This window comes from Chroicocephalus ridibundus, chromosome 2 (assembly GCF_963924245.1).
Source record: "Chroicocephalus ridibundus chromosome 2, bChrRid1.1, whole genome shotgun sequence".
Classification (NCBI taxonomy): Eukaryota; Metazoa; Chordata; class Aves; order Charadriiformes; family Laridae; genus Chroicocephalus; species Chroicocephalus ridibundus.
In genome coordinates, this window is record NC_086285.1 from 148,814,415 (window position 1) to 148,838,620 (window position 24,206).

Genomic DNA, 24,206 nt, shown 5'->3' on the forward strand with positions numbered 1-24,206 from the left:
CACCATCACCATGGTCTGTCAAGAGCAGTTTGTCAATATTATGTGCACCTGCTTGCCTTTCTTGCTCCTGTTCTTTAATTTTAGTACTCGAGTACCTATGACTCTGGAATTCTTACATTTAAATTATTCTGGATTGCAAGAGTTGATAACTTTTTGGACATTCGTTTGCTATAGACATTTCAACCAAGTTTTTTATTAATCGTAAGTCACCTGAAAAAGGCCATGTGACAGCTTTACTGCTCAGATGACAGCTATTATACCTTTATTCTAGAAGAATAGATGCAATATATTTGTAACAACAATCTGGTATTCCCTGCAGTGAAGCAAGCTATTTTATTAGCTACCTCCACACAGTAATTCAGAGTTTTATTAATTGGACTGTCCTTCAGACAGCCTTGGTGGCGAATAATGTGTTCGTAACATAGTTGAGAATATGAATCGTAACGGTATTTTTCAATTTTTGTAATTTATTTCAACTCACCTGCTGTCTGTCTTCCTCTGGGGCAGAGCATAGAAATGCATAATGCAGGATTTATATACACTGACTGATTTTTAGGCCTCCCTTGCCTTGGTTTGAGATTATGGAGGCACGAAACACTTTGTAGCTTCTTTGCCCACAACTGTTTTGCACAACACAGAAGCAAGACACTGCAATCACAGTGGAAGCTTTGGTCTGAGATAGAGCATTACTTCTTGAAAACAAGGGATTTTCTCCCCAAAAGTCATCCTTTAAATCTTCAAAGACTTCAAGTGGCAAGGAATTATAGAGACTTGTATACCACCTGAAATATGACATATTCAACAACGTAGCAGAATTTAACATCATAATGGAACACCATTTCATTGTTAATGACTCAAGGAAATATTCCAGCCTTCATTTTAGGTAAGTACATCTGACCAGCTGTAGGCTTAAAGGTAGAACTTCTCAAAGCGAGGTCTCATTTTCTGGAGCATCATTTCAAACAACAGAGCTTTCTTTTCTTCTCACACAACGTTTACTCAGAGAGGATGCCCTGCACAGTCTTATCTTGACTTTTATATGCATCGGTGCTTATAGAAGTATTCAATAGTTAGCTCATCCCAAGCTGTTTGGGATGGTGTGTCCACTGACTCCATATATGGGACCATTGACCAAGATCCTCAAAGTAAAGTTTATCACAGTGACAAGTTGTTCTTCCAATATCTGTAGGGCTCTTGGAACAGCAGGAGCTACTGTAAGCTGGTGTATATGGAGTAGTAGTTGTTAATTTTTTCTCATAATGCCACTCTTAAAAGTTATAAAAATAAGCTACTGTGGTCACTGTACACTAAAATTAACACAGTGCATACTTAAACTGGAACGCATCAAGGCAGGATGCCATCCATATCAGAAGTTTCGATGAATTCAGGAGTAATTAAGGACAAATCAAGAAAAAGAACTCCAAGCACTAAAAAAGGTGTGTCATCTGATTTGGGAAACCAGTAAACCAGAGTTTGCCAGAGGCTGGGAGTGGTAGCACTGTGCACCTGCCTGTACGCTTTCCATTGATGGAGTTGTTAGACACAAGACACCTGTCTACATAAACACGTGCTTTGAGCCAGTACAGCCTTTCTTATCTGTAGGAGGGATAAAGGTCCCTGTCATCCTGAACTGTTTGTGCAGAGGCACTGGAGCTGAGGAGCATTGCTTCCAATAGGAGGCACCTGGGCCAGTCTAGGGAAGAGGTTACAGTGGAAGCAGTCTTTCTCATCGGACCGCATATAGGAGCTAATTTGTAACTGCCAACTTTCTAACTGCTAGTCCTTTCCCTGCACTAGCAATACCCCATATATATGTATAGTAATTTCACCTTCATAGTGTCATTCATAAAATTCTACATACACTTTAATACTTTAATATATCTTCCAGAGCTTGATCATGACCTGAAGATTTTCCAGTCTACTAATAGCAGTAATTATTATTACGATATTTAATCAGTTAACCTCTTAAACTAGCAGATTCCCTTCTCAGTGCAGGAAGCCACGCTGTTTAATTGCAACCAATACAGGAAGAAAATGTTTTAAAAATAAGGAAGCACGGAGTTAAGAGGGAAGCTGCTTAGCATTAAATCATTACCCTAATAAAATTATCCTTTGGCATTACAGAACTTTATAATTTTACTTCAGTTGCTTCAAAATTTCAGAATTATTATGATCCCTTCATCTCAAATCAGTATCTCACTGCAATGCCGTAAAACTCCTTTTTATTTCCAGGACCAAATCATGTGGTCTACCATATACATTTATAGGGACTTAATTTAAGAAAAGCGTTGACGAAATCCAATGTGTATGTAGTGAGCTTCATCATAGCAGAACATCTGTCTCTATTCAATAATTCTAGTAGCATAATAACCTCCAGTTTGTGTTGCTAGAGATAGAGGAGATGCCCAAACTACGGTGATTCAGTGATGGGAGTGCACTCACCGCCACTCTGAAGCAGGATTTGAGATTTCTTATGTCTCTCTTCTGCAGAACTCTAATAAAATTACTAGATTTGGGGAGGAGTGGAGGGTGATGATGTCATTTGCCTTGACGTTAGCAAGGCTTTTGACACCGTCTCTCACAATATGCTTGTACCCGAGTTATGGTGTTATGTCTGGATATGTGGACAGCTGGATGGGTAAAAATCTGGTTGGATGGTTGGGCTGAGGATAGCAGTTAAGAAGTCGTACTCTACCTGGATGACAATGTTGAGTGACACTGATTTCTTATGCGGGACAGAGAATTTCTTTTCCCCTGCACACTGCTGTTGAAGTACACGAAATCAGACCTAGGGTTAGTGGGATTCTTGAGTTTCAGTGAGAAACAACACGTTGAAACTACTGCAGAATGAGAAATGCAGTTGTGGCGCTATGTCCCAATTCAGAAGATCATGAGTCAGTGCCTTTCTCTTGGGGCTTTCAGCAACTTTGGGCAAATGATTTAATTTCTTTGTACAGCCCTCTTGTGTGGAAATTTAAGCCAGGCAACTTAATGATAGGATGATTGTTGGCATCTTCTCTGAAACAGATTAGGGACTGATCCTTCAAGCAGCTCAGCAGGCTGATCTGAGGACAGTTTACCATTTGTAGCTACATGTGAGATGCAAGTCATGTAACTGATTTAGCAGGAGCTGAATCAGGAAGTTAATTCAAGGCCTAATTTGTCACTGCTGCTGTTCTGTGCTCTGCTGCAACATACACGAATTGTTGTACAACGAATATATTGCTGTTACTTTTGCTATATTGCTATACATAATCTAGGTATAGAACGATGACTAATAATACCTTACTGCCTTAAATTGCCTTTAGATTAAAGAAAAAGTCCCAGTCGGTGGATATTAGTGGGCCAGGATGCAACCCGGTGGCAGCTGAAGCTCAGACACCTCCGCCCAGTAAATCTTTGCTTGCCACTAAGACAGCTGCTTCTGAGGAGGAACAGAACAACACTGCAAACACCCAAAGGCGCAATCCACGGAGGAGTGAACTGAAGAGATATTACACCATTGGTGAGTTTTCTTTCACAGAAAAAATCAAATATACCTATTAAAAAGTCAAGGTCTTCCTGTTTATTTGTGTTTTATTTCATCTGGTTAATTGCAGTTGGCTGCTAAGATTACAAATGCCCACAGCGAGCATTAAGATGTCATACCTTAATGCTGGTGTCAAACTACCCTAAAAAATTAACCTGTTTTATTTATATCGCACCATTTACAAGAATTCTTTCATCTGCTTTTTTTTTTTTTCCTTAAGAACATGTATTGAAGAAAGCATAAAAGCAATCTTGGGAGGAAGGGCATAGGGAGAACATAGTTGCCTTTGACAATTGCAATCGCATCAGAGTTTTGGCAGAGGTTGTTCAGAAGGCTCCTGGTAGAAAGGATTTCTAGTTTGGAGAGGGAGGAGGCCTGCTGAGCGTGAAGGATTGATTAGGGGGGCTTCTAGGTATCTTTCTCTGAATATTTTGGGTTTATGCATATTCTTCTGGGATTTCAGCATTTGCATGATTCCTATTAAACCATCTTTGGCACCCTAGAAGATGCTTCATAACTTGCTTCCCCAGAAATCATTTTGGGACTGGGCCTGACTGATTCCTTTGGCAACATTTTGCTTCTCTCCTGATTAAAACTGAGTGGAGAGTGGCCTTGTAGTGTTTGTGCCGGGTTCATTAGCGCTTGTGAGAGGCAGATGTGCTAATGGGAGTGGTACAAACAAGAGGGATGGATGCTAATGCTGTGCTTTGAAGAGACAAAATGTCAGTAGGTTTAAGAAAACGAAGTTAGGTATTTTAATTGTGGGTTTGTGTGCTGTTGAATTATTGCAGTACAATGTGATCATTTCTTCGGTTCCAAGGTAACTATTTGTGTGTCTTAAACTCGTTTTGTGTGTATTAAGCTTGTCTAAAAGGTAAAGAAAAAATGTGTTGCCTTAAACATCCTTCATTTTGTCATGAACCCTTGAAGCTGGCTGTCATCTTAAGTGAAGTTGTCTCTAAAGAAGGAAACTGCATTAGCAATCTACACACTTTAATAACAAAGGCTGTATTTTACGTGGTGAATGATTGTGTTTGCATTTTTTGATGCCCTGCATTCGAAATGGGCTGCGCAACTGCCTTCTGAAAACTCATAGGAGTTTCAATTATCACTCAATCCCATCTACCCCAAAATAAATAAAAATGAGGCAAAGTGAAGGCATTGGTGGATTCATTAGCATCTTGGACAATAGGTCTAAAATTTTACCTTAAGAATCTCAAATTGGATAATCCTTCTTTAAAGGAGATTCTATCGTATGATGTGTGAGAATATTGCCCTAAAAAGAAATACATATTTTCTGACAAAACATAGTTAAAACAGTGCACTTGATTGGTTTTTTACTTTAGAATGTATTCTCTAACAAATATTGCTCTATGGCTTTTTTCTCCTCTTTCCTCCAAATAATCTTAAAGGAATATCAAAGATATGCCAAGATTGCTTCATACCTAAAGCAGGGGATGGAATGGGGGAGTTTTGCATAATAGTAATAACGAAAGTAACAAATCCACCACATCATCAAAATGAGTTCTTAATCTAACTCAGGATTAAAAACTATTATTGGTAAATTGACCACAGTTGAATGTTCTTCTGTGATCCCCCAAAACACAGCCTGTGTATGGAAGCACAGGCTCAGGTTTGCATTTATCTACTTGTTAAATGTGTCTCACCTGCATTTTCTCTTGGGAACCTTTACAAACACCTTATAATGGGAACTCCATCAATGCTAGTAACCTAGACGTGCTTCGAGTGATCACAAGGTCAGAGCACTAGTTGCTCAGGATCTAACCTCGGTGCTAGAGTAACAGAATGTTGTGCATATGTTTGATGTATTTGTTGGAATATTGTGCAGCGCTTGATTTGACAGACTTGTTGACTGGAAAAGACCTCTGAAGGTTATATAGTCTGGTGTCCTCTTTCAAGTGGGACTTCAGCCAACACTAGATCAGAACAGCCAAAGCTTTGTCTCGACGAGTCTTGACAGTCTCCAGGGGTGGATGCTCCACAGCCTGTCTGCGTATCGTGCTGGAACATGGACAGCATGTCCACAGACAACAGCATTTGTGGGCAACTTGCCCATAAACAGATGCTAACATTTGTGAGCAACAGTTGTAGACCCTGGGGAAGTACGAGGGGAACAGACCACGCAAAGTGGCTGAGCCTACATGTTTTTCTTAAATATCATCTTTTGTTGTCCTTGTACAGAGTAGTGGGTGAGATGGCCTGGCTGGACTGACCCGTTATGGGAGACATATGTTCTTATACATACAGCTTTGTCTCTGTGACCTGCCTAAATCACAAGGAATAAATTGCTAGAGCCAATATGACTGCATACTACATAATGCTTGAATTCTGCTGATGGGCAAATTGAAGAAACAAGAGGTTCTCTGTATCTTCACAGATGTTTAACGGCACACGTTCCTGAATATTGTGAAAATGAAAGGTTTAATCTTGGACAGCACAGTAGTGATACCAGATTAACGTGTTTACTGTACTGGCTGAGTTGTCCTGATACTGAGTCTATGGCTTTGTTAATCTGTGAGAAACAATAATTATCTTCTTAGAGCTCCCATCAACTTCAGCATACTTTAAGTTATTATCTATATCATGCTGTTGATTTAAAAGTCATTTTCTATGACTTGTCTCAAAAATTATGTCTAATAGTCAAAGTCTAATGAAGTAGTTTGTAACTTTCGGAGGATGAATGTACTGACACACTTGCAGCAGGCTGGGACTCTAAAATAGAAAAAATACCTGATTCTAGTGATGTGTTGTGTACATTTGGTTGTTAAATAGCTTAAACAAGCACGTTAGACCTGTTGCTGACCTAATTCAGTTACACAGGGTTTTACCTTGTTTTGCCCTTGTTTGCATGTTGTTCCCCACTAAAAGCTTCCTGTGTCCGAGACTGAGCAACACGAACTAATCGTTACTGTGATAAATGGATTAAGAAAATGTGTTAGAAAGCTAATGCTCTCAGCTGGCTTTGCTTCTTTGATTTTAAAATTAGTATTCTGTTGCATTAACCTCAGACCAAATTGGCAAATGACGGTGTTTATGGCAGTGACTAATGGAGCTTGAGCAAACTAATGCCAGTTGTGTTTTGTGTGACTCTCATTTTCCTTAACAACTTATGTTCAGTAATTATCAGGATCTTCAAAGTACTTTATAGATATGAGAACTGAGTTCAAATCTGGATATATAAAAGTATGACATCTATATTTAAAGATGTACATATATACAGTTTATATGTTTTAAAAAGTAAATGTCAGCATCACATTGCCTATTAAAACTTAACTTTAAGGCCTAGATGGATTTGTTAATGGCTGCCCATTTTATCAAATAGCCATGTGACTTAAAATTCTGTATAAAGAAATGTGTAACCAGCTTTACTTCATCAGCTCATGGAAAGAGTAAAATCAAAATGATTTTAAAAATACGTTTTTATTTATTTGGCTACGCAGAAAGCGCTTCAGAGATCTTTATATAAATCTCACCCTGCTTTGCAGACCCAAACCAAGACATATGGGCGTTTACCTTGCACACACATGCTTTGCAGAAGAAATGGTAGCAGCTTGTGTAGCAGCTACTGTGAGCAGATACAGGCAGTTGTCTACCAGGCTGTGTTCCTAAATACTCTGAAGCATCAGAATATTTTTAAATTTTTTGTGTCACCTTATGTATGCAGAGATTTATCTGAGACCTTTGGAAGTTGATTGTGTAATGAGGAAGGAATATCCTGGTAATTCCAAGAGATTTTAAAATTTCATCAGCGCTGCCCCTACTTCAGGGAGCTAGCCACAAGATAATTATTTCGTCTTTCCCACAGACTGCATCTCAGATGCTTCCCAAAGTCAATGAGTGCAGCTGCACTTCTTAAAAGTGGGGAAAAAGTAGGTAAGAGAGAGAGAGGAACTGAGGAATAGGCAACGGGGAACAAGTTGCGTGCTTGGATGAAATGAAACAGAAAATGGAGAGTCAGTGAGGGGGAGAAATAACTCGTCCATATGGCAGGCTCAGCAGGCAGGAAGGCTCCTGCACCTCCGGTGCTGAACTGGTGTGAAGAAATTGAGTGGGAACTCTGAGATTAATAAGGCGAGTGTAGGAAAAACAGTCTGCATGGTGGGCTGGATGAAGTTTTTTAGAGAACTCTGGATAAACGGCACCCAAGACACTTAAAAACCTAAAATTAGACTTTTTTAGTTGCCTCAGGCACTTAAAAATTCAGGCCACTTATTTCTGAAGTGCTTACTGTTGAGCAACTCCCTCGAAAGGGAAAAAGAAGGTATCTGGGTCTTCAGCACTCTAAAAAGTGGGCTGGAATATTATACAATGGAGAATTATATGGGTTACCTGAATTCAAAGCAGTAAGGCTCTATCAGCTAATGCCATGTCCAGACTACAACTAGCTCTTCATAGCTGCCTTGCACTTAGCCCAGGTGCAGCATCACAGAATGACAGGGCTGGAAGGGACCTCTGGAGATCATCTAGTCCAACCCCCTGCCAGAGCAGGGTCACCTGGAGCAGGTGGCGCAGGAACGCGTCCAGGCGGGTTTTGAATGTCTCCAGAGTTGGAGACTCCACCACCTCTCTGGGCAGCCTGTGCCAGTGCTCTGCCACCCTCACAGTAAAGAAGTTCTTCCTCATGTTGAGATGGAACTTCCCATGTTCAAGTTTGTGCCCATCACCCCATGTCTCGTCACTGGGCACCACAGAAAAGAGGCTGACCCCATCACAGCTGCGTTGCTTGCAGGACCCAACTGAAGGGTTGTAGGACCATACTTCATGGTATGATGCCTCAGGATATATGTTTAGCAGTTTATTAATGTGGCTGGAGTAGCCAATGTTGCTACTTTATAAAGACATGCACTTGAGGTGTATACTCTGGTTCTCATTAAGCCCCCAAAACCTGCTGTATGGTGCTCGGATACCTCTAGGAGGATATACCCAATAGACTCTCTACCTAGTAACCCTGGTTTTGTAGATGTAAAAGGCCTCCTTTGGTTCTATTTGCCATTAAAATAAAGCTGCAGTACTGGTATAGAGTAAATATTTAAAAATAAGATGGTTGCATAAAGACATCTTCCTGATTCTAGGAATCAGGCAAAGGAAATGAAGCAGGACAGTAGTTCCTACTAGAAAATGTTGATAGAGTACAGCGTTGGTGGGGAGAGGAGGAATGCAGCAATTTTTATTATGTCTTCTAATAAAAGCCTTAATGCAAACATTGCTGTACAGGCTTCTGCTAGCACAGCTTATTTCATTTAGAAGACAACTATCAACTGTCTCAGGAGGCATCTTTTGTTGGTATAGTCTCTGTCGTCAGTGGAAGGTATTGCTGCTACAGCTACGCACACTTAGTAGTTTAGTCAGAATGCAGGAGTATGTATCTATGTACATAATATACAGCACGAGGACACTTGGGAAACGCTAATTGCCAAAGTTCCCTTCACTCCAGTGGTTCATTTTTTAAAAAATTATTTCATGTTCCACTTGTTTAAAAAAAGAAAACAAAACAAAGCCCTTTTCTTCTCCAGTCTCTCTTGCAAATGAGGCTAGCAGAAATCTTAATAGAGAAAATATTTTCTACTAGCTTGACCTGGCCATATTAGTACTCTACACTTGTGTTTTCCTTGAATATCGAAATGTTACCTATTCAGAGTAGTGGAATGAACTGATATAAAATCAGTGTGGAAGAGAAATTAAGCTTTTGGGATAAGCAACTGTGAATAAATACATATTAATTGACGGAGTTTTCAAAACAAGTGTCTAGTAGCTAATGCCAAAGTGATAAATAGGAAAAGACAGACTTTCTTGTGGGCTCCTAATCTTGTTTGTAAGAGAGAAAGTTTCGGTGGGTAGCCACTTTAAATTTACTTGGGATTAATTTAGTCACTACTACTAATTTAGTACTTCAAAATGTATTAATGTGAAAAGAAGATGGATTTTCCAAAGAATTGAATGGCATATAAATGTAAGTAATGACTGGTCCCAAGAATTATTATTAATGCACAAAACAGTATAAGAGAGTGTTTATAGAGTGACAGAGCATATAATAGAGAAGATTTTATGGGGAAACCTAAAACAAAAGCTTTTTTTCAAGTGATTAATAAGTCATAGTCTGTTCTTCCTGATATGAAAGGGATAACTAGATGAAAACTCATCAGCTACTATTTAATGGATATAACTATACCTAACCCTTCTACTATATGCTTTTGCATGAGTCCATTGAAGTCATGATAATGACAAAGTCATTTTACAATCATTTGGAAGCATAAATAAATATCATGTTCTTTACATGTGCAGTAGATTCACTGTCTTTCTGTTTACATATATTTCAGGGTGCTTCCATAAAAATATTACTTCCTTTAAAATACGTCAGAGCTACCAGATTAAGTGTGAATTCATCCACATTTATTATGAAATTTATATGGTGTCACACCAGCTGCTAATATGAAACTATTATATGGGACTAACATCAGTTCAAGCGGTGATTTCATATGTCAGAGATCTCTTATCCTGCCGGAGCTTTGTCACCCACGGACCAGCTTAGCCGTTTTGGAGAGCTGGTGTCAGAGAGCCATAGACCGTTGGTCAGACATCACAGCCAGTCTGCTAGTGGGCTCAAAACTGGAAAACGAGAACATCGTTGCACCTGAAAATATATGCTTATTTACAGTCAAGCTGAGAATCTTATGGGGTTTATCCCACGTGACTATTTGCTGTTGTAGTCACTGATTACAAACAAAGTTAGGGGGCTGCCTCTTGCCTTCTCCTCCAAAATGAGCCTAAAACTTATTTGAAGAGCAGACATTGGGGCTGTTTCTTTTTTGGTGCTCAAATCCCTTCCTGCCCTGAGAGATTTTATTTCGGGTGCCATAGAAATATCTTATTCCTTCCAGGGGACATGATCTGATAATAATTGGTGTATTTACTGTAGAGAGGTTTTCCTGCAAAGAACACTCCACTTTCTTTCCAAACATGTCTTTGAAAGGTTCTTCTTATCATTTGGCAATTGAATATAATTGCTCCTCCTCTTCTGCAGAATTGAACATGGTTCCTTTCTGTAGTAGCTCCCGAATATCCAATTTCTCTCCTGTTTGCACAATTACCTTTCTTATTTGGTGCTTGCACTAGCAAAACATGAAATATAGGTGGGTATATTAAAAAATGTTGGATAGGTGATGGAGTTTGGCGCAGTAGGTGCGGTAAATTTGGGCTGTGTCCACTCCCTTTTAGAGAAGGACAGGTGGGAGATGAAGCTGCCGACTCTCTCTCGGAGGATCCAGATGCTGTTCGCACACATTTGCAGAGTCTGACTCTGGCCCATTCAATGCACTTACAATTTCCTTATTGAACACTCATTGCTTTTTGAGGGATGTCATTCTGATTGCTTCCTTTCAAACGCGATCTCAGAAACTTTTAGAGGAGGAGGCAATTTTCCTAGCACCTCGTTACCTGTTTGTGAGTGATAAGGAACAGGAAATAATTTGCGGAACGTGTGGATAATAAGGAAAGTGGCTTTCATAGCAACAGTAACTATGCAAAATTCTTACTCATTCACCTTTCATGAAGATTTTTTATTACTGATTCAGATCACATAGCTACTCTGGATGAGCAAGCAAGCGTTTGTTCATGTCTTTGTTTTTCTCTTTTTTTAGAATTTAAAACTGGGAGCCATTAAAAGCCAGCTTTTCGTGTTGTATCCTTCTTTTGTCCTTTACAGATACCCTGTGTATCCTTTGAATATAAATGAGTTCTGAGCTATAGAGACAGCATCCACCCGAAGAGTGATGCTCATTAATGTCCTTTCATCTCAGCATGTCCCTTTTCTTAGCATCTGGTTTTGTTTTTAATCATATAGATTGCTATCGTATCATATGCTGAGTCATTTTGGGCAAGAAGTATTTCAGGATTTTATAATTTCGTTGCTTTACATCAGGACAAAGCTGAAATCTTTTATAGTTCTATAGGCAAGCTACTCAACTTGCAAGATCAGCTAATAGAATGTACTCTTGGGATACTAAAATTTGAATCTCTGGGGGAGAAAAAAAGAACGGATTTGATCTGTAAGCTCTAGGCTGATAGAGGGTGCATCACCTTCAGTCTCTCTCTCATTGGAGGCCTTCTGTATATGGGAAAAATGACTGAAAAAAAGGACGTGATTTCTGACACCTCAAATGTGCCTCGAGCACGTCTTTTGAGTATCGCGAAATAGCAGTCTTCATTCTAACAGTAAAAGAACAAACAAGGAAAAGGTGTATTCACTACTGAGGTAGCTGGGTGGCTTAGTTACAGCACATGCAGATAAGGCTGAGGCTTTTGAGCCTGGAGACAGGGTTCAGGGTGGACAGTAATTACTGGTAGTGGGAAAGGGCTAAGTCAGGGATCTCGTGAGAAAAATCTTGATCCCTAGAAGTCCATGGGACCCAATGGGATACATATGAAGGATGCTGAAGGAGCTGGCTGAGGTCATTGTGTGGCTGCTCTCTATCATCTTTGAAAGGTCGTGGGAGGTCCATGATGACTGGAGAAAAGCAAATGCTGCACTCCTTTTCAAAAAGGGAAAGACAGGTTATCCAGGGAACAGCCTCACTTTTAGTCCCTAGGAAAATTGTGGGACAGATCCTCTTTGGAGCTATTTCTGGACAAGTGAAGGAGAATGTGTTTTGGAATAGCGAGTATGGCTTTACCATGGCTAAATCATGCTTTTTGAACATTATTGCCCTCTGGGATGAAATTAAGAGATCTGTGGATGATGGGAGACAGGTAGATACCATCAACCATTACTTTAGCAAATTCCATGTTTTGGCATCATCATCGTCTTCCAGAGCATCCCTGTGTCCGTGTTGGGACATTATGGCCTAGATGGTTGGACTACTTGATGGCTGGAAAAACTCAAAAGGCAGTAGTGACCGAGATGATCAGGTGCTCTGTGAAGAAAGGCTGAGGGAGCAGAGAAGGGACAGATTCAGAGGGACCTTACAAGAGCCTGCCACTATCCATAAGGAGGCTACCAAGAATACATCTGGTAGTCTTTTGCAGTGGTGTATGGTAGGACAATGGGAGACAATTGGCCTAAATTTGAAATATTAGGTTTAGACTTGGTACAAGGAAAATCTTTTTTCCCATGGGGAGAGTCAAGCAGTGCATCAGGATGTACAGGGGGAGGTTGTGCGGTCTCTATCTTTAGAGTTTTTCAAGACCCAACAGAGTAAAGCCCTGAACAACCTAGTCTGGTCTCATAGGTGACCCTGCTTTGAGCAGGTGATTAGACTTCAGACCTCCTGAAGTCCTTCCCAGCCTGATTCAAGCTTGAAATTTGAGGAAGTGAGTTTTCCTGCACAGGCAGAGGACTGTTCCTGGCTCACCCATTTCATCAGCAGAGAACGCTCTCCTCAGACACTTAAAGCCCAAATTTTGCAGTCTTCATCATGGACTACTAGGGTATGTTGATTTCCAGTTATTTTATCTGGTAAACTTCTCTATGAGAAGAGACAATATTATCACACCAAAGCACCTGTTGTGATTATTCATATTTTATTCATTCTGAAGTCAAACGTGAGGTTTCCAGACAGCTTGATAATTCTACACAGCTAAAAAAATGCACCAAAACTGATTATAAAAACTTGTGATTTTTTTGAATGAAAGAGAAGAACTAAAAAGTTTAAGTACCTGAATTCATTATCTGTTGTTCTGATTCCCCACTCTTTAAAACAAACAAACCAACAAACCCCACACCACCAAAAAACGCCACAAGGTATGTTTAAAAGCCCTTAAAATATCACAGAAGACCTGTTAGTGCAAGGGGAGTCTGATATTTCTGTTTTAGGAATCATTTCTGTTCTCCATGTAAGTATTATGAAAGCTATGATTTTTGGGTGTTAATCAGAGACCTGAGTTCATTGATAGTGTAAAACAACTTGGCATATTTTTCATTTGTTCCCTTAAGCTTTCTTTAAATCCATAAATAAGCCTGCAGAGATGGGGGCGGGGGTGGAAAAATACATTTTGGAAGGGACCAATGCACAAATACTGCAGGTAATCTCAGTTTGGAAAGTGACTTCCCTTCCCTCTGAAGCTAACATTGAGATGGTGAAGCCAGTAGGTTTCCTTCCGTACAACCCATATCACAGAACTGTAGGGGTTGGAAGGGACCTCTGGAGATCATCTAGTCCAACCCCCTGCCAGAGCAGGGTCACCCAGAGCAGGCTGCGCAGGAACGCGTCCAGGCGGGTTTTGAATGTCTCCAGAGACGGAGACTCCACCACCTCTCTGGGCAGCCTCTTCCAGTGCTCTGCCACCCTCAAAGGAAAGTTTTTCCTCATGTTGAGGTGGAACTTCCTGTGTGTGAGCACGAAATCTAAGATCAAAGTCTGATGATACTTACTCTAGAACAACTACACTAAAGCAGAAGTCGGTTTGGCATACAGCGACAGAGTGGCCAAATCTGGCTGATGCTGTGAATGGGTAACACTGGACGAGCTCCAGCCCTCCCCGATCCCTGGTGCGAGAGGCACAACCAGGCTCTGTCGCCATGAGCTGTGGCTGCCTCGAAGCAAGGTGGGCTGGGCTGATGAGGGGGAACTGTCTCCCTGCCCTGCAAGCAGGTTTATTTCCTGCGGGTCTGGCACCAGTGGGATTCAAGCCATTCTTACTGCAGTGGGACAGACCCTACCTGTTTAATACTTCTGTGTCCCGGACATGAGGGGCTACCAAATATCTCTCAGCATGTACTGGGCTCCAAACAAGGTATTTTAAAAGCATCTTCTTCAGATGCCTATTTTTTTCAAGTAATTTCTACCCTTTCACATATTCAAGCTTTCTCTGTATCTTGCTAGATGAATGAGATGCAATTTTCGGGAGACAGAGCTGCTGGGTTAGGTTCATCTCCAGGACAGCTTGCTCTTCAGTTTCTTTTGGGTTTCAACAAACTGGCTTGTTATTATGCTCTTCCTCCAAAAAACCTATGGGAACTGAATGTTGTTGCTAAACTCTGATTTTTATCTTGGGCCAGGAAGAACAGTTGGATTTTATCATGGAGTTATTGTACTGTTGAGTGTTCCACAATTACAGAGCATTAGTATGCACATAGGAGTATGCAAAGACTTTACAAGCATAAAATATTCAACATTTATGAAAGAAGCCTTTTTATAAATTTAGATACTAATTGGCCAGATATGTTCATGAAAACTAAATAGTGGCAGCAGCCCGCTATGTTTCCAATGAATCTCATTAATTAATATGCTTGAGAGATTCTTTTATTCTTTTAATTTGCAGAATATAGAATGACAGTCCCTTTCCTCTGCCAAAGGAGGAAACGTGTGGCAAACATTACTTGTTATAAGACTTGTTGACTTGCAGTTTCTCAGGGACCTTCGCCATACATTTGTTTAAGAACATGTGTGACCATGTGGGTATGTAATTAGGAGCTTTTGTGACCTACCTGCAGTTTAAATGCTGTTGTTCCCCTTTCATGTGTGTGTAAAACAGTGCTGAGATTGGTTGTTCGATAGTTTGCCAAGTTTCTGATATTCTTGCTCTGAATAAGTCTGAGAGAAAATAGGTCCTCCATTTTTGAAAGCATACAGTTTAAATGTACTGAGAAAATTAAACAACGTTTTGAGAAATTGGCTTAAATTCATTCTACAAATTAGATTACAGATGTTCTATCTAAGAACAAGAAACTGTTGTTTTAGTAAAACATGAGACACCGATTGTTCAGAAGTCAAGACTTCCCAACAGAGCTGCTAACCTTAACGTCAGCTGGGATGTCGAAAACCATTGGGATCTTGGGGAGAAACTGTCACCAGTGTGAACCCTGAGAAAACACTGAATGGCACCGACGCTGACTCTGAGCTAACAAAAAGTTATCTAGTGGCCCAAAGTCCTCTCTTGTAGAAAAAGATGGATCCCTGTGGGGCTGCAACTACATACTCCCCAGCTGTGTTGGATTTGATAGGTTTTGGTTAAGGTAGAACAACTTTCTTGCATTATCTGACACTGATCAACCTGTACTGATGTGTTGTGGGCTTTTTTATCAATATTAAATACATACATTCCAGGTAGAAGAGGATAATACAACAGTTGGGAAAGATAAACCTTATTTCTTATTAGCAAAGATTTCATTGTCTGCTGGAAAACAAGCCAAGCCAAGTAGTTTGGCCTTTTTTACATACTGCATTTCTTTTTAAGGGTCACAGGTGGGATTGTAACATCACAAGTAAAAAGTATGAGTGCTAAGACAGATAATTTGAGAAGTAAAAGGCTCACCTCAAACCGTATGGCAGTCTCTTGCAAGAGAGGAAGAATATGTTTTTCCGTGACAAGGTTATTCTGAAGGATTGGCTTTTTAAATGAGAATACAGCCGGTGGAATAGCACATCCTTAGGAATAGCATGTCCTTATTACACTTGACTGTAACTAGCCTGCCAGAAAACACTGTTTCCAATAAGGTCCATTAATCAGGGTGGATTGGGTTCAGCTCCGTGTCTCAGTATTCAGTGAACAGGGCTCCGGCATTTGATGGTCTTTTAGAAGCCCCGTCTCCTTTGCTGTTTTACTGTTTATGAAACACCATCAAATCGATTTTCTTATTTCATTTGTCAGGGACAGGAAAAGCATAACTTCATTTTCTTTTGGATAGCTTCCCAATTTCTTCTTCAGGGTATTAAACGTTTTTCTTTACACTGGCAAGAACAACATGTTGCAAGTAAGTTCTTTTTGTATTTTTAATTTTTGTACTTTTGAGGGGCGGGGGGGTTGCTAAATGACAGTTAGGGACAACTCGAAAACAGGATGTTTAATTTTATTTTTAAACATGAATAGCGAAGCTGTCTTACATGGGGAGAGAACAAAAATTCTTTATTGCAGCTTTTATCTATATTATTTAGCAAAGAAGGGCTGAGAGATGATTTCATACGGTTGAAATCGGATGTCTGAGGGATGTGTAATTTATCTGAATAAACCATGAGTTAATAAGCTCTGCCTGGGTACAGGAAGAGCTGTTCGGTCGCAGAGGTAAAGGGGTTGGAGACAAGGAGCGGGCAGCACAGCGAGTACGAGGGACGCAGGGTCAGTGAGGCACAGATGCAAGAAGAAAGCAGCAAAAGGGTAAGAGTGCGAGGAAATGAGAGAGGAGCCCAGGGAGTGAGGAGGAGAGGAGCTATCAAAAAGTTCACTTGAGAAGAGCTTGAATAATGACGCGGTGGATCAGAAAAGCCCTGTCTCGTGCCATAGTCCAGTGTTCTGCTCATAAAATGAGCCACCGTACTTCTGATTCCTATTCTGCTGACGACATTCCTGTCAATCACGTTTGGTATTAAGACATTTTTAATTTTGAAGAACAGGGAGGCAATTTCTAGCTAATTTATTAGTAAAAATACAGAAATCTCATTTCAAGTATACTGATAAGAAGCGCATTCTTTCAGTTATACTCTTGTGAGGGGGGAAAGGTGGAAACATTTAGCATGTTTTAGGTACCCACCCCCTTGTAGACTTGATACTCGCCCCTCTTCTACTGTCAGGATGACTTATGTGTGAATAGGATGTCAAAATACAGAGGAAAAAAAAACTAAATATAATTTGATTTTTAGTTGCTAGAGACTTCGGTGGTTTTCTAACCAAAGCACATAGTATGTGTGAATGCAAAGCGAGGTATCTAAGCTCATACACTGAAGAGGTATCTGTTGCTTAACAGCACCGCTGACGTTTCAGTTTTGCATGGTCATAAACTACCTGAAAATTAGTATGCTATCTCTGTGCTCTGGAAGATAGGAGATGCGCTTTATGGTGGGGTTGGGGTTTGTTTGGTTTTTTTCTTTTTTTTTTTTTTTAGCAGAGTGTATAGATTGTTCTGTCTTTGCTAAAGGTAACAGTGAAAAAATATTATTTCTACAACCAGGACAGATTGTTAGTATTTGCAATTATTCTTATTTTCTGGGGGTTATATTCCATGATCTTCACGTTTACCTGCTCAATTAAACACATCCCTTAAAACTATCTGCAGTAATACTACAGCTTTCTTCTGCTATTTATCCCATTGAAACCTCCCAGGTCTTCAGCTAGCTCGTTGCATGAGGCAGAAGTATCAGAAATACAGAATGTACGTGCAAATTGCTATTATTTATACCAACAGCAGCCTTGAGATGTAATTTAGATATGTGTTCTTCCCAAACGTCAAGCCAACAAGATGCCTGTTTGGGGAGAGCAGTTGCGTTTTTAAGTCCAAAGCAAAAACCAGTGTCCAGGTCAGCTGGCTTCCTCCATCCCAAACCTGCGGAGGCTCGGCCGGGCGGAACCCCAGGGTAACCCCAGCAGGAGGTGCCTTCCCGGGAGCCAGGCACTGGAAGCAGAGCTTCAGAAGGCTGTATAACAGTGCCACCAGGTGATGGCATAAAATGTAGGGTTTGCTGCCAGAGTAATTTGGTTCAACGATTATTTGCAGATCGTCTCTGTTATAAAGCATAAAGCAGAATTTTTCTAGTGTATGTAGATCTTCTGATAGAACTAACCTGTGTTTGCTGTAAGATCCATCATAAAGACACAGTCTATGTATGGGGGGTTATTGATTTTTTATTATTTTTGGGGGGGGGGAGAGTGGGTTGCTTTTGTAATTCTTTGCAATTTTTCTGGGTTTCAGGGAGGCATGTTCAGGTTATGGCAGAAGGATCCGTCTCTCTGAGCTTGTTTACTTCTGATACAGCACAGATGAAAGAAGAATCAGGACAATATCCTAACAAATAGCAGTCTGGTGTTATTTATGTGAAACCCCAAGGCGTATGGGATGAATGTGTTAATTGATACCAGTTTGAATCTAGGTTATTTAGCACCAAGTGATGTTATTTGAAAGCAGATTTAATGTATATGTGACATCTGTGATGATCCTGCTGCAGTGATTTATGTAGAAAAGTTGCTAGGAATATGATCCCATCCTACTGGGGAAATCCACATTAATGAAAGAAGATATTTGCAACTCTGAGGAGTTTGTTAGCTAACTTAGATGTTTGCTAACACTCTAGACATATTAGCATAATGGGAAAGCTGTTGTCATGCAGTCTACCCTCACAGCAAGAGAAAATTAAATGAACAGGAGCCCCTTACAACACAGCGTATTCAGGAAGCACTGATAAAGGTAATACAGAATGATTAAAGTTTTTTAAATAATTTTCTCTTTAGCTATATTCAGGTTTGTTAATAAAAACAGGGGTTTTAGTTAAAGTGTAATTGGATTTCATTGCTTGAAGCAACCTGCCCCCGATGAGTATCCCACTCAGGGAAGTGCTCCAAGTTGCCGAATTAATGAATGGTGGGGGAACCAATGTGGTTTCAGTTTAATACCTGTATTCCCTCTACCAGAGCTCGTTCTTTCCTAGGGTGTAAGGATGTAAAGAAACAGAGAACAAGTTTTCCCACTCTTGGAAGTTACGTTTCTTGTTCGGGAGGGGGAGGGACGATGATGTTTGCCTTTTTCTTGTTGTGGGTTGGTTGGGGTTTTTTTCCCATCAGCTTTAAATTCACAGCAAACAACTGATAGAGAATCACGCTTTCTTTCTGTAAGCTTTTATAAACTCTGTAATTTGTGCTACATGTCTTAAAGTCAGTGACAGTCCTTCACTTTTTTCATTTTCTGTGATTTTTGGAGTGGGTCCTTCTTTACTTGAAAAAGTAGGATTGTATGCAAGATAAAGCCATTCTAAAACGTCTTCCTTCTCTTAGTGAACTCAACTTGAGAGAAGCATAATTTGTTGGTAGGTAGAGGGTTTAAATGTACTTTTATCTTGTGGTATTTAAATGACTTACTCAAAGCCGTCTTCCCAAGAAGTGTTTAGGCCAACAAACAGTTGTAATCCTGCTGCCATCAATACGGCATGAACAAGTTCATCTCAAACTGTTCAATACAGATCATTCCTGTTCATCTCAGTTTGGTTTAAAATTTCGTTTCAGGGGATTGTCTTTCAGTGGTGCAAGCAGGATCAAGCGATTTGCCACCACCTTTCTTAGCAGAACTGTACCAGAAAGGCTGTTGAAATCAATGAGATAATTTAATTTCTTTGGAAATCAAGTGTCTTCCAATTCCGCAATGCTCTAAGTTTTGGATTGAATTAAACACAAATTCCTGTTTAAGGGAACTGAACTACTCCCATGAAATTCAAATTTAGTCACTGTGACCGTGGCTGAAATGAACGGGTGGCTTTCTCAGTTGTATGGATGCTGATCCCCTTCATTTTCATCATGCTGACAGTACCAGCAGGTAAATTAGTTTCTTTGCAAGGCAGATCATCTGCTCTGCTGTTTTATGACATTCCTTGTTCCTGATTCCGGCTCATATTTCTGATTACTGTCTGTCAACAACTGTACAGACGTGTGAGGGCAGACTGTCTTAATTAGAGAAGTAAAATTTCCTGGTAAATGGCAGTACCGGCAGCCTGGTCGTTTGTACCCTCTGGAAATCCCAGCAGAAGCCACCGAAGTTGGGAAGAAACCCCAACAGTTTCAGAGTTCGCAGATGTGCTCTGATACAGGCTACAGTAGTCTCTTCATAATAAATTATGTATGACACCAGTCAAGTGATTAGTGTTTCTTAATGGCTAGTGATTTAAGAGGTTTTTCAAATGCAGCAGATATTTATATGCTGCCATCGTTGGGGAGGAGGAGAGGGTAGTTAGTGCATTGCTCATCCCACAGGGAAATTAGCTGTTACCCAGTTAAACATTTCCAAATATCAATGCCTGCAAATCTGATTATCAAATTAGATTAAATGCCTTCTGTTTAGCCGTGTAGAATTTGTGAATGCAGATAACTTAAAAACAACAAGTAAGCTTCACAAAACTTGGGAGCAGATAGAAAAATGTGTAATTTTTTATGTACAATACAAATAGAATCTACGCTACAACATTCAGTCGTGATCCCTAGATTAAGATATAAGTCTGCCCGAGCTGTCAGTTTCCGTAAAGACAGTGTCCAAGGCCAGGCTGGATGGGGCTTGAGCAGCCTGATTTAGTGGGAGGTGTCCCTGCCCATGGCAGGGGGTTGGAGCTAGGTGATCTTTAAGGTCCCTTCCAACCCGAACCATTCTGTGATTCTAAGTTTACTCTGAGTTTGCTTCATCAAAGCTTTAAGCAGAATGTGGCCTGTTTTTTCTGCACAACGCAATTCAGTAGCCTGTACGGGGTATGGGAGAAATTGGCTTCACCTGCATAAAGGTATTGTGTTAGGAATTACCAATTTGATACAAAGAGGAGTATGGAATTGTGTTGGCAGCAGGAACAGCCCGATGGCTCCCTACCTTCCAGGCAGGACGCGTGTGCACGTAGTGCACCGCTGGAGCAGAGAGATGTGCGGGAGAGAAGGGGATGCAACTTGCTTGTTTCTTCCCCCGCTTCTTGCCCCAGTAGATTTGCACCGACAGTGGAACAGTAAATTAGCCCCACTGAGTTCACGGCTTCAATCCATGAACTGGAGTTCCTCTTACAACTTGGATATTTTGCTAACTTAATTGGGAATGTTTAATTCTGCTTTCTCTAGTTGTTTACTGCTGTGGTGCCCAAACGGTGTCCAAATCTGCTTTGGACCCTCCGAATGATGATGGTTTCCAATTAAAAGGTGCTTTTTAATAATTATTTACTTTGTGTGTTGTGTTAATTTTTCCTTTAAAAAGCCCTAACCTTGAACAACAGTCAGGAAAGAATTCAGCCCAACTCCTTTGCGGTATTGAAGCTAGCCAAGGAAGGAGCAGTTCATACTGTTGGCAGAGCTAAAATGTGCCCCCTTGGAGACCACTGACCTCTATTCAATTAAAAACGTGCAGTGAGAGCACCACGTGTGAATTTCTAGTAAGTTTGCGAATCAGGATCTGAAACTGGAGTGGAAATCGGGTTCTGGTTGCTGCGCAAAGGACTCATCGGCAGCAACAGAAATAAATGCCGTCGCTCCAGGTCTTTCTTGATCCCGGTTGCACCCTTGTTGCGGTTTCAGTCATCCACCCAAAACCATCCATAGTCATCTGTCCTGTGCCTATGCGTAGTCATATCAAAGAGTTTTTAACTTCTGCCGTAACATTAATGTGGCAGCAAAAATACTTTATCAAGATGTAAATGTAGGTCTTCTGTTGCAGCTCCTGCTCTAGGCTGTCAGTAAGGAAATACAGCTTGTGAGAGACAGCTCGGTGCCTGTCACGTAAATAAATGCTCTGATTGTCATAGCATTGCTAAATAAGCACATAAACTGTTCCTGTTAGCTAAAAAAGGGATGTAAATGTGGAAAAGCGGCTCATTCCAAAAGTTAAAAATACTTCTGTGTGTTCTGTTCTCAAACCTTAGAAGATTTTGATTAAGAACATCTTTATCTCTAAATGCGTTACTAATGAGCACATAATGAATTTACTTCTTCCCCCATCATGCAAAGTTTCTCAGATATTGGACACTTACTGAGATTTGATAGCGAGGACACCGTGACATTGTTAAACCACGTTTTACTTCTTGAGTTAAAGCTGTTGACTGATTCAAACTAATTACAAGAATACTTTATTAAGCAATGACAGTCTCTCGACTGAACACAGTGTCTTCCCAGTAGTTGTCTCATTTAGGAGTTTATGAGTAATATTAAGTGATCAAACGCTTTATTACTGTGACACCTGGGAGCCCCGTTAGTGCACCTCCGGTGCTTGGTGCATTACAGTCCCTGCTTCAGAGGATTTCCAGCCCGAGAGGCCGCTGCAGAAGGCAGGGGGATAAGCAGCACAGAGGAAGGGGTGAGCGTGTCCGTGCTGTGCCGGAGCTGGCCCTGTGGGAGCAAGGACCAGCCCGGGAGGCTGGTCCGAAGGCACCTGCCCTGCCTGTAGATACCTGGGTTTGCGTATAAGGTGATAAACAGAGCCGAGGGGATCCAGCTGTAGGTGTTAAGGTGCAAATGGCGCCTATGTGTCACTTCTGCTCCCACATCACACTTTGCTTCCCTGCACACAGCTCGGCTGTAGCATGTGCGTTGCCAAATGGGATTACCACGAGCTTGGAGCTTTGGGCACAGCGCGGCGTTTCGTGCAGCTTCTCTTACCGCTTTCAGTGTTAGTGAGTTAGAGCTTAGTGGAGGTTTGGAAGTGTGCTTAAAGAAGTCCTTCCAAGGAGCAGTACTAGACGAAGAACAAAAGTATTGAGGAATTAAAAGTAGTTAATTGAAGACGGCCTAATTGACATATCCAAGGCAGGAGCCAATTTCTTCTATTATGGGCACGTAAGAGTCAGGAGGCAATAGCTTTAAGGTATTATACAGAATTCATGACTAAGAGGGATGGGTTGTAACAGTTGATTACAAGATTTTAGGATATGATTTCGTTCATTTTGATTTTTTGATATTTTACAGAGTCAATTAAATAGAACAGATTTTGCCTATTTACCTCCTTAAACTATAGACTTATGGGGCATGGAGGGAGTTGCTTCTGGACATATCAGGAGTCTCTGAACCTCATTTTCCTCTTTTTTTTCTTCTTTTTTTTCCTTTATATTTTTTGGTAGAGAGCTGAGTAAGATCTTTAGTTGGCCTGTGAGCCATGAGACAAGAGCATGAACTGACATTTTTGGTATCCTGAAATTGCAGATGTTCATGATTTCTTAGTGTTTGTTTTATTATTTATCTAATGGTTTTGTACTTCTCAGAAGTGTATTTAAAAAATCTGTTGTTAGTGTTTTATGTTATGTTTTATACAACAGCATTACATTTTATATGAGAAGATCTTACTGGTGCAGCCAAGGGAGTATATAAGGAAAATGTCCCACGTCTGTCCTACATTGTGAGAAGACGAACATTGACTCACCTTACGATCTCATATATTATAACCATGCAAGTCCTCTAGCAAAACTCTTTTCTTCCCCAATATTAAACTGCAGGACCTATGTAATTTTAAATTTTTTGGTGTAATGATAACTCAGTGTTAAGAAATTTTGAATTTACAGAAGTACCTATTATTTATTCTTGAGAGGTCAAATACTTTTTTGTGATTCTGTAGAGAATATAACTAGCTTCCTAACTGAACAATGAATGTTACTAATAATTCTTTTTTTTTTTTTTAAAGGCTAGGAAAAGTAATACACTTATTTGATCTAATATGCTGCAGTTATGCTAGTAAGAGCTCATTGAATTAACAAGAAGGTATCAAGCTTTTCCACTCTGGTCACTAGCCCAGAACTAATTCAGGCTGGTGGCTCTGGGTGGGATCCGTGCCTCTGGAATGAACTGCTGATATGGGAATGGTTTCTACTGGTCAAGTGTGTCATAAAAGACTATAGCAATTAATACTGATGAGCTGCTGTAGTAGCAGCTGCGGCACAGAGACTGAAAGGTAGAGAATAATAAAGTAAACATTAGTCTCTCACCCATGAAGTGCTCTCTCCAGAGCTGTGTTGAACCTAATTGGTAAGGAGGTGCTGAGGATACGTGCGGGCTGTGGTAGTGCGCTCTGTCGGTCAGGCTAATAAAGCAGGGTCTCCAGTGCTCCGGTCTCATCTACCCGTCATTGCCACCACATTCAATTGCAAGTCATTGAGAACACCAACAAAACCAGTTGTGCGTGGCGCAAGGAAGCATTTTATTTACTCATGGCAACAAAACCTACAGCTCAATTTGCAGATTGCCTAACCTGTGCTTATACCTTGGAGGGCTATCAGGTGTAATCGATGCTGGCCCA

At 40.6% G+C, this 24,206-nt stretch overlaps 1 protein-coding gene across 9 annotated transcripts in view; it reads left to right on the forward strand.

The window, feature by feature from the left end:
- The window catches only part of OXR1 (oxidation resistance 1), a 295,905-nt gene that overhangs the window by 143,095 nt on the left and 128,604 nt on the right, over window positions 1–24,206 (forward strand). For all 9 annotated transcript variants that reach the window (XM_063327385.1, XM_063327389.1, XM_063327393.1 and 6 more), the window contains one exon: window positions 3,309–3,505. In XM_063327385.1, the coding sequence (XP_063183455.1) occupies window positions 3,309–3,505 (197 nt within the window). The remainder of the gene's footprint in view (window positions 1–3,308; window positions 3,506–24,206) is intronic.